Genomic DNA, 12,923 nt, shown 5'->3' with positions numbered 1-12,923 from the left:
CCAGGAGGTCAGCCACAGCCAGATGGGTCCAAGGTACCAGCTCTGAGCAGGCAGGGTCCTGCCACTAGCCTCCCTAGCAGGAATTCTGCTGTTTCCTATTGGAAAACTGAAAAATGCCTGATAAAAAAAAATCCCAGAGTCACTCTGTAAAATACCCACAAATCCATGTTACTTCACAAGTAAAACAAAAGACCATTATAAAGACAGAGAGAGGGAGAGAGCGATCAGTTGGACAATGTTTTATTGATGTATCTTACAGTGTTAAAGCAAGTCTCTTATCATAATAATAAAAGTGAACTGTAATACATGTTTCATGAATACATAATTTTGCTGCTCTCCCACAGTGCGATAGCACTCACAAGGGGTTTGGTCCCCCCCACAGAGTGGGTGCAATGACTTAAGAAAAAAAAAGAAGAAAAGATACATCTATCATTGAAAGAGTTAACATAATTAATGGTTAGGTTTTACAGAGAAGCAAGTTTCAGTCACCTGAAACTACCCTTCTATCTTAACTTTGATATGCAACGTTCTTCTGTATGCTAATATTTGACCTTCTAGCACAGAAGAGTCCAGAGCACGGACTGTAATATTTATCTAAATAAATATCTGAGGTTTTTTCAATCATATTTAATTAAATTTGGCTGTTATAGAAGCAAGCAGGCTGTGAGGCTGTCACTTACTGTATAATCTAACTAAAATAGATGGGAATATTTTATACCATAGTGTAAAAAAAGGACACACTAGCTGTACATATAGTGAAGATAGGCACTGGGAATGCATATCATCCAACCCTTTGCTGTCGAATCTGTGCAAAGCAGCAATTGTTTCCACTCTTTTTTAGAAGGAATTTCTTGAAACCTACTTGTACAGAATCACACAAGTCTACATTGTACTTTAATATGTCTATACCGTACTTTAGTACACAGTCAGCATATATACAAAGGAGGCACGTAACTACTGAGGAACTGTATTAGGCAGAAGGCAAGGTTTACCTTATAAACTAACAGAAGTGTCTAAGCTTTCATGAGCCATGGCTCACTTCATCAGCTGTGATAAAAGGACATGCAGAGAACAAACTATCAAAACAGAAGTAGTGATTTAAGAATAAAAGACTGGGAAAGGGTGGAAAAGTGGAGAGAAAGAAGGCAGTGCTGAGACTAGCAGAGGTGGCTAGAGAGAGCAATAAACCCAGAGATATAAAAGCTAATCCAGATAACGGGATAAAAATCTGTAGTCCCTATTTCATCATTATGAACAATCCCTTGTAGTCAAAGATGGTAGCTGTAACCTCCGGGCCATTCACCTGTGTGCTGAGTATGTGGTGTCCTCTCTGACTTTGCTGTTGCTTTAGGGAAGAAACAGGTCTCTTAGTAGGAGAACTTTGGTCAGTTTCCCCAAGGGGTCTCATCTGCCACATCTTTGATGGAAAAAATAATTTTAGTTGGGAGGAAGATGATCTGTCCCCATCCCTCCTGATGCCTTCCTTTGGTTGTCCCAGTTGTTCTCACTGCTTGGGGCTCCACTTCCCCTACACCCCACCTAACGCCAACCAACGGTGTCGTTGCTTGGACCATCAGAATTGGTATACCATGCACCTTGGTGCTTCAGCCCTTTAAGTTTATGACGGTAGGAAAGGGCCATTAATTTTGGCCTGAGTGATCCCTACCACCCTTTTGCCTCATCTATGCATCTTCCTGATCCTGTGCCATCCTGTCTCCTGGCATCTCACTCCCTACTTGAGCTTTATACTTGCCATGAGTCAGTCGTTCATTGATCCACATACTAGTTGGTCCTGCCAGACTCCAGTCTGCACCGTGGATGTCTGGCATCCACAAGGACTCTATAGGCAAGTCCTTGGGCCCTCTTTGGCCCAGTCTTTGGGAAAGCCCCTTCCTGGGGCAGCCAGCAGGTCCCTGCACTAGAAGCAGTTTCCAGATCTGGCCCCTCTGGGCTAGTTAGGGGCCTTACTTCCAGTCCTCCCAGCTGGTCTCCCACCAGGCTTTTTATTCCAGCTTCAAGGGGTCTGGCAAATCAGCCCCAACATACTGCCATAAAGCATGACCACGTTGATGTGGGAGCCGGTTTCGGCTCCTTCCGGCTTGGACGTTTTTTTTTCCTTTTACCGCAGCGTCCCCGTCCACTGCAGTTTTACTTTCACCATGCTCCAGTTCCGGTGCAGCATCCCACTGGCTCCGCTCCTCACCTGGCTGAGGTAAGTCTTTTCCACAGTAGCCTTCTACGATCTGTGGATCTGAAAATGGCTGACAAAGCCTATCCTGGATCGGCAGACTCTGCAGCAGCCTGGGTGCACGTTTCTGTGAGGGGTGGGTAGCTCTGGGTTCTTGGTTCAGTCTGTGACATGCTGTTTCTGCCTCTCCTGTTTTTCCATCTCCTGTAGTCATCGTTGTAAGGTTTCAGAGTACTGAGATCCTTACAGTAGACTCTTCATCCATTTGGAGAGGTCCTGGGTGATAGTCTCCCACAAGTTGTTGTCTCCCTGTTTAAGCCACGCTTAACAAAATTCGGTGTGTATGGATAATTTCTTGTTCCACAATATTACATACGAGTAAATTTTTAAAATTCTGTTGTTTAAGAATAGCTGTGCTGACATCAGCCATGGAAGGTTCAGGATGCTGAAGTGTTTTGCCACAGGTTTTTCTGCATTTTTGTAGAGGTGTATCGCTATATTAGTTGCATATCAGATGGGCACTGATAAGAGGAAAATTAACGTGAACGGCCATCAGCATTTTTTGGCCGGTATAACTGATAATGTCACCAATAAATGCCATGTGCATGCATGCAGCTGTCCCCTGCAGATCAAGGCCCCCTTCCAATCCTAGTTTCCTATTAATTCTATGGTTCCTTCCAATGTGTCCATGTGATGATTAAAGTTAGGCATACATTGGTCATGCTGAACATAAATACACCATGACCAATATACATAGCTTGTTCATTCGGACTTTGAGGGACACATTTTAGGACAACACTCGTAACAGACTTGAGAGTTTTGGGGAAAATCCCTGGGGAAATAAAGTGGAAGTGCCATGCTTAACTGAAGAGAAAAAGTTATTCAAAATGCCTGGCTTCTTCATTTAATAATCAATAAAGGCATAATGCCCAAAGGTTATCTTCTCTGCTTTCATATAGATTCCTGCTCCTGGAACTAAACAGTTTGAAAGCATTAGTATTCTGGAGGTGGAAGAAGATGAGTCTTGTTAATGTAGAGGCCTGTAGATCTGTATTTTAGTTTGGTATCTGTCACAAGCTGCTTGTCTGACTGTGGACATGGTACTTACTTAGCCCATAGCTAGTGTCTGTGTGTTTGCAGTATGAGGACAGGAATTCTACCCATCCCAGAAGGTAGCAAGGTTAAATGCATGAGTGCTTGTGAGGTGCCTGGATATAGAGGAGAGGAGCACCGTAGACTTCCTACAGATAAATGAACTTGAACTGCCTCAAAGATGTGTTTTAAGTATTCCTCTTAAAACTAGCATGTTCAGATGGCAAGAGAGCCTGCAGGCTAACATTTTGATATGGGATGTATTGGAGGTCTGTTTGAATCTAATAATCTACCAATGGAAGTCTTGGTGCTTTTATCTGGAATGCTCTCCTCTTCAGTAAATTTCACTACCAGCTTGGTTACTTACCTACATTAGATACCAGCAAATCCAAGTCTGTTACGAGTGTTCTCAGTTTTTAAAAGTGCACCTGTGATTCAGAAGCTTTAAGTCGCATTGATGTTTAATATGGCTTCAGCTCATAAGCACCTAAGGTTCCCTTGGCAAAATAACTTCAGTTTCTACATCACTTGCATCTTTTTTAAAAAGTGTGCATAAAATTACTAACTGGCAAAGTTACAGGTATTTTCTAGAACTCCACCACATTACGGTTGCTTTATACCAATTAATGGTGTGGAGCAAATTGCCTCAAGAACTTTTAAAAAATTAGAGAGAGAGCTGCCTGTTACAAAGTCTCGGATCCTCAAGACCATACGCTTTGGGCAAGTCTGAATCCAGAGCAGCATTTTCCACCTCAGGGCAATCTCTACTTCCCATGATAAAAATAATTCTCTCATTGTGCTCCTTTTTCAGAAAAGAAAAGGTAATTTGTTCCCTTTGGGCAGTCACTGTATGATGGTCAACTCTCACCCAAAATATGCATTCTTGCCTTCCTTCACATAAAAATGAAAAAAGTCTCTATGAAATGAAATGTTTAACTACTTTATGAATGGCCCCGTTATTCTACAAAGCTAGAGAAGAGTTGTGTCATCTGCCTTTCTTGTGTAAAGGTTCATGGAACTGGAACATAGCATGCTATTCACTGCCAAACATTTCTGCTATACTATAACTATACCGTAACTATACCCTCTCTCTATCCTGGATATGTTGAGTTAAAAACCAGGCCCACTGAAGTCAATGGGGGTTTTGACAGACTAATATAGGGCCGGAACAATGAGAGTTCTTCTCTCTTACCAGCAAATCTCTCAGTATACACCCACCACTCCAAAAATACAGGGTAATAGGTAGATCCAACATACCAAATACATTATTTTTGGTTTTATTATTATTTTTGCATTAGTTCCACGAGAGAGAGAGAGAGAGAAAAAACAGAGTAATTCCCACAGAATAACTTATAAAAAAATCCTCTGATCATCGCACCAACATCAACTGTAGAACAGAAAGCAGACAACCACAAGGTGCGTAAAAAGGAAAAATTCCGTAGACTGATAAAATGTATTAGTTACAAGATAATCAATCCAATTAAAGGCTGAACAAAACTGGTCCTATTCTTATTCCCAAATCCACCAACTGTGGATCTAACACAGTAAGTGGGGGGAACATTAAGGGCATGAACACATGCATAGTTTACCACTAGTGAAAAAGGGTGCAGCTTTGCTGTGGATTAGCTGCTCCACAGTAACTGTCCATATGTGTGTACTTGCACTACATAGTAAACGAACACTAACCCACAGTAGTTTAGCCCTCTTTAAAAGATGGGTAAGCAACTGCAGGATGTCTTCTACTTACCACAGTGAAAGAACATACACACAGGCTGTTACCATAGAACAGCTGATAAATCCCATTCATTTTACCACATGATAACATTTTCAAGTGCCTACCCTCCATGGAGCTGTGGTATAGTAAGGAAATACCTGCCTAGCAATGTGTGAAATGGAGCCAAGATTTTTTTATTTTATATCCTTGGCTTAGAAATCTATTTACAGACTTGTTTCTGCCCAAACATACACAACAGTGGGGGCCAACTTTTTTGGTCTTATGCTTCCTGCCCTATTTTCCCTGCTCAGCTTTGTTTCTCCCCCTGTGGTCCCAATCTGTTTCTCTGCTTTCTGCACTGTCTGCCATATGCTACACACACCCAGGCTGCCTGTGCTACTTGTAGGCCTGCAGTAGCCCATCTGTGGCCATACATGCCACAACATGGCAGAAGCATGTTCCTGCCAGGTTGGCCCAAGCACACATTGCCTACCCGTTCCTATGTACATACTCCAAAACTGAAAATAAACCAGCAGGGCTTTTCCATGCTCATCTCAAGCGCACCAGAGACTGAGGGTGTTGAGGTAGCTGCCAAGAAAGACCCTAGTATAGCCTTACCAGCTTATTTCCTGGTTTGAAACTGGCAAGTGGGAACAACTGAGCTGGCCATGGTCAGGCCCATCCTGGCTGGGGCATGCTGCTGCTGCTGCATATATCTGCCCTAAGAAACCAGTAGAAAGACTGGGATACCCTGAACAGCTGGGTTCATTATCGTTAGAACAGAATCTCTTCTCAGTCTACTGTAGTCCTCTGGAAATGCTGACCTTGGATAACCTTGCTTTCCTAGATGAAGCACTAGAGTACTTGTGGACGTGTGGAGAGTCTGCTGTAGCATGCTAAATTAGCACACCTCCAGCATCTTGTGAATCAGGCTTCAAAATGGCAATGTGGACTGCTTCAACTAAAACTTCCCTGATGAGCTTTAAAGTGCCCTACCGTCATTTTGAAGCATGGGGATGCTGACACACGAGATGCAGCAGCTGCTTTAATTAGAGCAGCTCTCAGAACCACTCTAATAAGAGCACTCCCCCAGCCCCTGAAGCATGTGTAAAAATACCCCTAGATTTGAAAACTGTGACACAAGGAGGGGGGGGGGGGGGGGAATGGATACACAGACATTGCTGTTGCTTTATAGCAACTAAACTTAATGCCAAAAAGTTTTGCTGGACAAGCCTCATCCATTAGTCTATGTGAACAGATGGAAGCATAGATTAATGGGGGATTCCAATTTCTTTCCACACATAAGCTTTGGAGGGAAAATGAACAAGGCAAGATGACAGCAGGGGATTGATATAAACATTTAGAAACTGGTCCGTGCGACTTTCCTTACCTACATTTCTCAAACACTGCACGGTGACAGCAAATCCTTTTGTCCGTGGTAGCAGATGGTACTTGAGCTTGGGCAGCCCTTTGGCTTCAGCCACTTGCATGCTGATTTGGTGTTTTTGCTCTGTGAACCTTGTGCCTTCACAATGAATCAAGAACTGAAACCAAAACAGGGCTGCAGTTAGAAGCCAGCTTGCAAAAGGACATAAAAAACCCCTTTGTTTGTGGTTTTGTTCTGTTTGCTTGCTTTTTTTTAAATGCCCTTCTGATTGGAGGCATTTTGCAAGTGGATTAGTTGGAAAGAAATAAAGTCTTGAATATACTTAATACTAGGGAAGAGGGGGATCTGGATGCTGTTCATACTACAATTGTAAGCAAAACCTTGGGTCATAAAAGGAGAGTACTGATCGGTAGAGAATTTTGACCTATTCTGCTGCTATAACAAAGGCAATGAGGAACATACACTGAGGAGCTCACAGTTAGAGGTAAGAGACCCCAGCCAGAATTCCAGATCCGCCCCCCAGCTTCAGGACAGTTCAGCTCTCCATTACAATTCACATTTCAAAGGTAGGCTCTCAGGCACAGTTCAAATGCACATTTAAAAAGAACTTAAATCATCATTAACTTCTTCCTGAGAAACTAAATGTGCCAGGAGGCTATTTTCTTTTACTTCTAAAGTCCAATGGCTCCAACACCTACAAAGATACATGGATCTTTCTATAATTTTATGCACTCAAGTCCTTGTTCTTCTGTATTTTGAGTCTCCATCTATACTGAAAGAATATATAGCACTCCCCTATCCCAACATGGATGTTGCAAGATTAAGTACCATATTGACAATAAAGTGCTCAGATTTTACAGCAACGAGGCCTGTACAAGCACTACCTCAGATAATGTTTCGGGAAGCTCTCCCATTCTGCTGTGTCCCAAGCACCTGTGGATGCACCATGTGCAGCCAAAGCCATAAATTATTGCGCCAGTGACTGTGGCAATGACAGTTACAGACCAGAAAATGCAGTCATTTAAATAGTGTCATATTAAAAATAGGCTTTTTGCATTGACCTGCTCGGACATGAGCATAAAATCCATCCCCCTGTTGGCACATACATGAAAACGAAGTGGCCTCTGGAAATGCAACCTCTTAGTGATTACACCTTCTGACAAGTGTAGCTGAAACCAACTCATTTGTTCAATCTAAAGGAAGTCAGGAGAATGGATTTTGCAGCCTTTGACTAAATTTTACCAGTAACCCAAGGCCAGGATTTTAGCCACAAAAATTAGTAATTGAAGAGAACTAGTGGATCATCTCTCATTTAGCCTCTAGCCCCTGCTGGAGTGTTTTCTTCCAAGGTACCCTATAGAACCTTCTTCAAAAGGTGGATCAAGCTTTCAGGAAAAAAAGTTATAATGAGAAAAGTCTTTTCAGACTCAGACCTGGCCTGCTCTCTTTCTACACATAAGGTAATATTTCCACCTTTGATGCAAGATCACGGCACAGGAGTGCAAAGTAAAATTCCACTTCACACTGAATTAACCTCAGTTGTACAACAACTGTATCGATATTAGGGTTGAGTAAGAGGGATTACTAAGAAGCAGCTATTAGGCAACATACAAAAGAATGTCAGGCGAGTTATGCTCATAAAAAAAAATCAGTGCTGAATAGTTCAAGTATTTTTTTTTATAAAAACAGATTGGGGCACATTTTAAAGGGTCAGAAATTACTGTGGAAAGCAGCATCTAAAGACAGTATCTTGTCCGTCTCAGGCAGCAACCTGGCTAGAGATCATCCAACATACCCCAAAACAAAGGCCTCTGATCTAGGCAGGGACTGCCTTCAGGTCCCACTGAAGGCAATGAGAATGTAAGGGTCCAAATACCTCAGAGGTTCAGGCATGTAATACTTGCCTCTTTGTTAGAAAACTGTCGCTCAATTAAGCAACCAAATATTTGTTAGCCACTTGTACAATTGCTTAAGGCTCAAAAGGTCTTTCACATGGCTCTCGCCACACCAAATCAGGATTTTTGATTCCCAGGTGTGGTGGAGTCACCTGTTTACTTCTGGTCACAATCTATCATTTTCCAGCCTGACAGATGAGGTGGATATTTTTACCTTTCAGTTCTCATTATGGGGAGGCAAATCCAGTCCTCTTCACTTTAGAAAGCCTGTAGTTCAAACAGCATCCTAGTTTGGGCAAACAACTCTACCAAGTTTGCTTACATCAGGTGCTTTAACGCAAGATTTGCCGCGGATTGTAACAACGGGATTCAAAGGAGGGAAAATGGAGTCGGAGGCATAAGTGCATAAATTACTCCATCTTCTAAAAATGACAAGGAAAAAAGCAGAGTGAGGTGGGGGGGGCGGTATTTTGTATATACATCTCACTCACAAACACTCAACCTCTGTCCTCTAAATTTGGGAGTTTGGAAAGCAACAAGGAAAAAAACAGCTCACAAACCAACCAACAAATTGCCACATGTTCAGTTCATAATCTATGACCTTCTCTCTCTACAGCCCTTTATAGAGCAAAAGAAAAATTAAAGCAAAATCATGGGGTGGAAGTTCTGCATTCTCTTCAATGGCTGACACCTGGAAGGCTCACAAAAACAGGGAACCAAATTCTTTGCACTGATCATGGAGGTTTCATACGAAGAATTGTGTTGTGTTGCTTATGTTCTTCGCATCTCACGGAAGGGACAAGAGTGCGGTCAGTGCCACCCCATCCTCACCACTCACCCAAAAGTTTTCTGGGTAATCCCGGAGGTTGAACAAGCCCTGCATGACTGTTTTCCGATCCTCCTCCCATTTACGCTTGCAGAAAACGATCTCTAGGAAATACCACATCCAGCCAATGACAGGCACGTACGAGAGTTCCTTCTTCGCAAGTACTTTGGCACTCTGCAACAAAGAGCATAAAAGCAAAGTGTTAAGGAGAGTGTTACACCGAGAGCTTTAATAAAATATTTGTTGAGATTTAGGACAGCCAAGACACAAAAGGGATGGACTTCAATAATCCAGTTCATACTGTACAGTCTTTCGCTGGCTGTATAGTTTTGTTTTTTCAAAGTTCTCCTCAGTGTAGGTTGGGTGATCAAATTTGACCCAAAATACTTGCTTGAAGGAAAACTGTTAGAAGAGGCCACCTATGCCAAGTTCATTTGAAAACGGAGGCATTCTTGCCAAGAGGCAGGCTTAATAACCAGAGAAATAAAGTTTTTCATATATCCAGAGACCTGATACAGCATAACCAATACAGAACCGATGCAGCACAGACAACCCAAGTTCCTCTATGAGGTCTTGCCAATACACCTCCACCCAGAGTTCAGAAAAGATTAGCCCTAAAGAGAAAGTCATGCTGTATACCTGACAAGTCTTTTTTTGTTTGTTTTTAAATTTAAACTGCTTACAGGATACTGCTACAAATGACTGCATGGAAAATATCCAGTCAGCAGAGTATATTGTTACAACCTTCAGAGCACTTGCAAGAAAAGATTTTAGTTGCGTCTGTTTTTTGTTTTGGGCCTCATTACTGTAGGTCTTGGCACCACGCCATTACAATAATGCATTTCTGTTCAGAATCTGCCCATAGCGCTGGGAAGTCCCACCTCATAGATGCAATGCAAAGAGATTAAAGTGGCCAACCAAGGTGAGTCAGTTAATACTGTTGCCAGTAATAAGCACCTAGATCTGGACACCAAATCCCCCAAGGAAGCCATCTTTCCAAGATGCCTTTCATTGCTCCCTCCAAACCTGTTCATTTCTAATGCAGCTTTACTTCATTATCGAAATGAAGATTGAAGCAGTAAATAAATGTGCAGATCACTGGTACAGCAGAGACTAAAAAACATAAAATTGCAATTTTCCCACAAAGTAGATGGAGCAATTATGGTCCATCTTGCACGTGCTTTGCACATCTTTGAAGTGCTCCATCCCAATGCCCCTCAGATGAGCTGCTAAGACAAGCAGCAATTGATGGACTCAACATACAAACAGCTACTATATGCAGTTCTTTCTTCCCTTCTCCTCTCCCCCACAATTGATTATTAGGGCAAGGGAGACTTGACCTACTTTTCTCTCTCGCCTCACCTCTCTGGTCTGCTTTCCCTCTCTTAGAAGAATTCTGTAAATAAAGTAAAGCTACATACAAAACGGTCATGAAACTCGAGGACAACGGCACATCACACAGCATTATTATTGACTGCCACACAAGCAAAGCAGTCAAAGGTGGGGCAAGGCAGCTTCCAAGAGTTAGAGACAAAAATGCATTTGTGTAAATACTGCAGACTACCAGCCACCTTCTGCATCTCTCAAACCTAGTGCTACTGCTGAATGAGCAATGCCCCCCACTCTACCCACAATCAGCATGGGGGGGAAAAAGCCTCATCTTGGATTTGAGTACCAGCCTAGGACAGGTGGCAACTCAGCTCCAGCTTTAGCCCCAGCGATGAAGCCAGAGCTGAGCTGCAACCTGAGCCACTCCAGCATTTGGTAGGGCAAGGGGCAGGAAACCTGCAGCTTTTTCCTCCATGCTTGTGTCTGTCCTCCACACACTGCCCCCTCTCCCCACCTTGCCTTCTGCTCCACTCCAGTCCCTCCAGCCGATATCTCCTGGGAATACAGCTTCTCCCTGGGCAGGCCAGGCTGGGTTGGGCTGAGACTGAGCCGCACTGCTGCTGACTGCTCCAGAGTACCAGAGTTACAGGAGAAGGTAAGGGAAACATGGGTGGAGGCACGCTGACTGCAGGAGAGGCAAAACACAGCCACAGGAACAAGGGACGCCCCCTCCACTGCTGCTTTCCCCACCACAGCAGTAGGGGGATGAATTCAAGAGACAAACCTACCACTAGTTAGATTCTGTGCATGAAAATTTAAAAACAAAAATTCATGATTTTCCATGTCCAGAATCTAATTACCGGGGGGAATCTTCTTAAAATCAAAGTCACCTTAGATTCAAGTAAATACGGTAACATAAAAACCCAACACCAAGACAGGCATCTTTACACATATGTTCTCTCAAAAGGGCCCGCCAACAGTAAAAAAGCCCCAGTTACACTCCAGAGCGGTGAGACATGCAGGTGAAAGCCTGCTGCGCCCCCACTCCCCTGAAGCCCCCCCAGCAGCCACAGAGCCCCCCATCGACCCCCAGCACAGCTGGAGGCAAGCAGGACCTGTAGTGAGAGAGGGTTAACCCCTTAGTGAGTGGGAGGAGGTGGCTGAGTGGAGCCAGGCTGGGTCAAGCCCTGCCCAGACCCCTACTCTGCCCAGCCCCCCAGGGAGCCACACGACCAGAGCTGCGCAAACAGGCGCGCTCGTCTGATGGTGCGCAAGTTAGCACGGAGTTTGTGCAGGAGGGCCCAAGACCCTGCCTGCAAACTCCCCAAGGTAGGCAGTCCCAGCCGTAGCCAGCCTACCAGAGGCATGACACAGATGGGCACGCGCCACACCCGGTGGGTCCCCTTGGAGTCTGTGGCCTCCCCCTCTGGCACCTCAGAGACAACCACCCAGACGGAACCCATGGTTCCGGGCTGCCTGTCCCTTTTTCAGGCTCTGGGGCCCGGGAGCATGGCCACCTCCCCTTGTGGGGTCTGCTCCCTTTTGGGGTCTCTGGCATGCCAGCTGGAGGAGCTCCAGGCCACAGTCCAGAGACTGTGAGCCATCAGGGACTGTGAGCAGGAGATTGACTCCTACTGCCAGGCCCTTCTCCCCCAGGAGCTGGAGGGTAGACCACTGTCTCCCTCTAGGACAAAAGGAGGACTCTGGGACCTCCCACTCTGTCCAGTCAGGGGCATGGACCAAGGTGGTCAAGGGCCTTAAGGCCCACCGCACCAAGGCCTCTGCCCCACCGGAGCTTAGCAACAGGGAGGCATCTCTTGCTGCTCCAACAGAGCCTGCTCCTGCAGGCAATACAGGCAACTGCAGCTACCACCCCGCTCTCCCCAAGATAAAACATAAGGTGTTTGTTGTGGGAGACTCCATCCCGAGGGGGACTGAAGGGGCAATCTGCTGCCCCGACCTCTTAGCCTGGGAATCTGCTGCTCCCTGGGGACCTGCATCTGGGACATTGCGGAGAGGATCCCCAAGCTCCTCCAGCCCACAGACCACTATCCTATGCTCCTTATTCATGTGGGCACCAATGACACTGCTCGGAGCGCTCCCAGCCAGGTCATGAGGTGCTACAGGAATTTGGGAGTGGGGCTAAAAGGTCTGGGGGCACAAGTGGTGTTCTCATCGGTCCTCCCAGTCTCAGGCTATGGACTGAGGAAGGAGAGGAGGATCCACATAAACAGCCAAAGACTGTGGCGCTGGTGTCATCGGGAAGGCTTTGTCTTCCATGACCACAGCCCGCTCTTTGGCGAGAGAGGCAGCCAGCTGCTGGGAAGAGATGGCCTCCACCTCTCTCCCCTGGGGAGGAGACTCTTCTCAGCCAGACTGGCTGACCTGCTCCACTGAGCTTTGAACTAAGCCCACTGGGGGACGGGGGGAGGGGGGGACCACCGCCACTGCTGGCCCGCTGAGCAACCCTTGCAAAGCCAAAAGGGCCAAGG

The 12,923-nt window shown here is 45.1% G+C and overlaps 1 protein-coding gene across 2 annotated transcripts in view; it reads right to left on the bottom strand.

Annotated features, from left to right (window-relative positions):
- AGPAT4 (1-acylglycerol-3-phosphate O-acyltransferase 4) overlaps positions 1 to 12,923 on the bottom strand; it is a 128,723-nt gene that overhangs the window by 38,491 nt on the left and 77,309 nt on the right. For both annotated transcript variants that reach the window (XM_019549989.1, XM_019549990.1), the window contains exons 4-5: positions 9,115 to 9,276; positions 6,385 to 6,538 (exon numbers count right to left, since the gene is read on the bottom strand). In XM_019549989.1, coding sequence (XP_019405534.1) covers positions 6,385 to 6,538; positions 9,115 to 9,276 — 316 coding nt within the window. The remainder of the gene's footprint in view (positions 1 to 6,384; positions 6,539 to 9,114; positions 9,277 to 12,923) is intronic.

The sequence above is a fragment of the Crocodylus porosus genome, unplaced genomic scaffold (genome assembly GCF_001723895.1).
Source record: "Crocodylus porosus isolate Cpor-Errol unplaced genomic scaffold, CroPor_comp1, whole genome shotgun sequence".
Classification (NCBI taxonomy): domain Eukaryota; kingdom Metazoa; phylum Chordata; order Crocodylia; family Crocodylidae; genus Crocodylus; species Crocodylus porosus.
Note: the sequence above shows the minus strand (reverse complement) of the source record. Positions and strands in the feature narration are given on the sequence as shown.